This window comes from Trichinella spiralis (genome assembly GCF_000181795.1).
Source record: "Trichinella spiralis strain ISS 195 chromosome Unknown Scfld819, whole genome shotgun sequence".
NCBI classification, from domain to species: Eukaryota; Metazoa; Nematoda; class Enoplea; order Trichinellida; family Trichinellidae; genus Trichinella; species Trichinella spiralis.
The window spans coordinates 1-2,366 of NW_003527758.1; the positions used below are offsets into that span (position 1 = coordinate 1).

A 2,366-nucleotide genomic window follows, 5' to 3' on the forward strand; every position below is an offset into this window, starting at 1 on the left:
TACTGATGTTCGCGATCATTCTACTAGCAGTGTACGTGATCGAGGTAGTGAAAATTTTCATGTTTCTAATAAGTTTATATTTGTTCTTCTATTCGAGGTATTCCATATCGGCGAGGTTATTTGTGTACGGACCTCCTGGTTGTGGCAAAAGCAGTTTTATGTAAGATTTCGCTTTGGTAAAAGTGAACAGTTATTAATTGAAGTTTCGTTGCAGAACAGCTTTGGCAAGCGAATTAGAATACGGCATTTGTATGCTTAGTTTAAGCGAACAAACGCTAACTGATGATCGACTACAGCATCTGCTTAATGTGGCTCCTCTAGAAACGATCATTCTGCTGGAAGATGTGGATGCTGCTTTTATCAATCGAGAAGAACAGCATCCTGATAGTAAAACCAAAATAATTAATTTTTGTAATTCAAGGCATCTTCTTATCTATTTTTTTAAAGTGCGAGTGGCATACAGTGGCTTGACGCATGTAACGTTCAGCGGTTTATTGAATGCTGTTGACGGTGTAGCGTCATCGGATGCTCGACTGCTTTTCATGACCACTAACTACATTAATAGGTAGAAAAAAATTTATAATTTTTTTTAGAAAACTGGTTCACATTCTATTCAAATTATATTATTGAATGATAGATTAGATGCGGCTTTGATTCGACCCGGTCGGGTTGATGTGAAGCAGTACGTCGGCTATTGTAGTGATTATCAACTGAAGACGATGTTCAGCCGGTTTTATCCAAATGCATCTCCAGTGCAGGCAGTCGCATTTCAACGAAAAGTTCGCGCTCACTATCCAACTGACAGTATCAGTGCCGCGCAAGTACAAGGTTACTTTCTGATGCACAAATACGATGCAGCAAGTGCAATTGAAAATATAGACAAATTGTTGAAAAAACAGCCTTGAAATTGCTGCATCACTGTAACAGCAGTAACTCTTGACATCAATGGAAAGAGAAAATTTGAATATTCCTTGTATAACACAATTTAACGATTTTCGGTAATAATTTTTTGTCAATTAAAACTTTGGAGTGTTATTTCTTCTGCCTGTTAGCTAATTTTTTGGTTTAACGTTTAGCATTGTACTGAGAAAAAAATTTTTTTATAAAAGTAGATGGGACGGTGATTGAAAAAAGGTTTTGTCCATTAATAAATTAAAAAAGAAATTGCTACGGTTTGTGACAGCTGGTCAAAATGTTTGATCGTGAATTTCATTTATTTAATTGAAATCATCTAAAGTAGATTAGTAGTGTTAAATTATGAGAACAGTTGTCTCAGTTTAATTTATTTTTAATTTCTCTAATAGTGAAAATGTTTTCTATAATTTTTTTCCTTTCATTTTTTAGTGTGGCAAGTGGTTTTTATTTTGTTCGTTTTGTCTTACTGTAGAAGCTGAGTATCACTAACCATAGTAGTAGATGATATTTTTTTGATTGATTAGAGATATAAATTTGATCACTTTTTGACAGCTGAGAAATTTGAGTATTTCGTCGAGGATGAATTTGAAAATTCCATTTGAGGAAGATGAAAAAATTTCAAGTGTATTTATCGTGTGTTTTGTTATCGGAATAATTTTTCGATATGATGTAATGAAGAAAAGTTAGTCGATTTGTAAGAGAAAGTTAAACTATTTTTTATACAACGATTTTTTAAAATGTACAGTAAGAAAAAATGAATTGAAGTGCAAACAAATTGCTTTCAAACTTTATTGCGATTGTTATTGTACTATTGTATTGGTGAGTTCGATTTTGTCATTTAAGAAAGTGTACATTTTGATTTATACGAATAGCATATGTACATCGAGAACTTTGATAGGGTATTTTAACTAGCCATAAATTGAATTTGAATGAGAAAATTTTTGAATTGAAATTAATCATCTTCGAAAATACTAATAAGAAAAGTAATTTTCAGCCTACAATGCTGTCTGTCTATGGATAACGAATTCCACTGTCTTCTGGTATATCTTTTGGTGAAAATCGTCCAGTGATAACATATGGTCGATAGACGCCAGATCGTTGTACATACACCGGTGTCAGTTTCCAGTTTGGATCCATTTCGTTGGGCAGCGGCAATTCTGCGTCATCTCGTTTCAGTATTGTGCCTCGCGTAAGAGAAAGGGCGTCAACACTGTACAGACAAGAAATCAAAGCGATACACGCAATTACCAAGGCAACACCTATATTTGAAATTTTGAGTTATTAGTATTTTTTGCACGGATATTTTTTAGTAGGTGAGACGCTGTCTAGATAATCGGAGTTGCATACGACTGTAAATTATTCATTATTAATACTGACTGAAGCGGAAGCGGAAAGCTGAAATAGACCTTAATAAATTATTTCACTTTTTTATTTTATAGAGGTTTGGTTTT

General features: G+C 33.6%; 1 protein-coding gene across 1 annotated transcript; it reads left to right on the plus strand.

The window, feature by feature from the left end:
• Nucleotides 1-97: 97 nt before the first annotated feature.
• Nucleotides 98-2,248, plus strand: Tsp_13180 (AAA ATPase; the record flags this gene model as incomplete). The annotated part of the gene is made up of 9 exons (XM_003370387.1): nt 98-160; nt 215-387; nt 448-565; nt 638-828; nt 1,345-1,355; nt 1,759-1,814; nt 1,910-1,955; nt 2,003-2,192; nt 2,226-2,248. Coding segments are annotated over 9 exons (871 nt in total), but the record flags the coding sequence as incomplete, so codon positions are not given.
• Nucleotides 2,249-2,366: the final 118 nt, after the last annotated feature.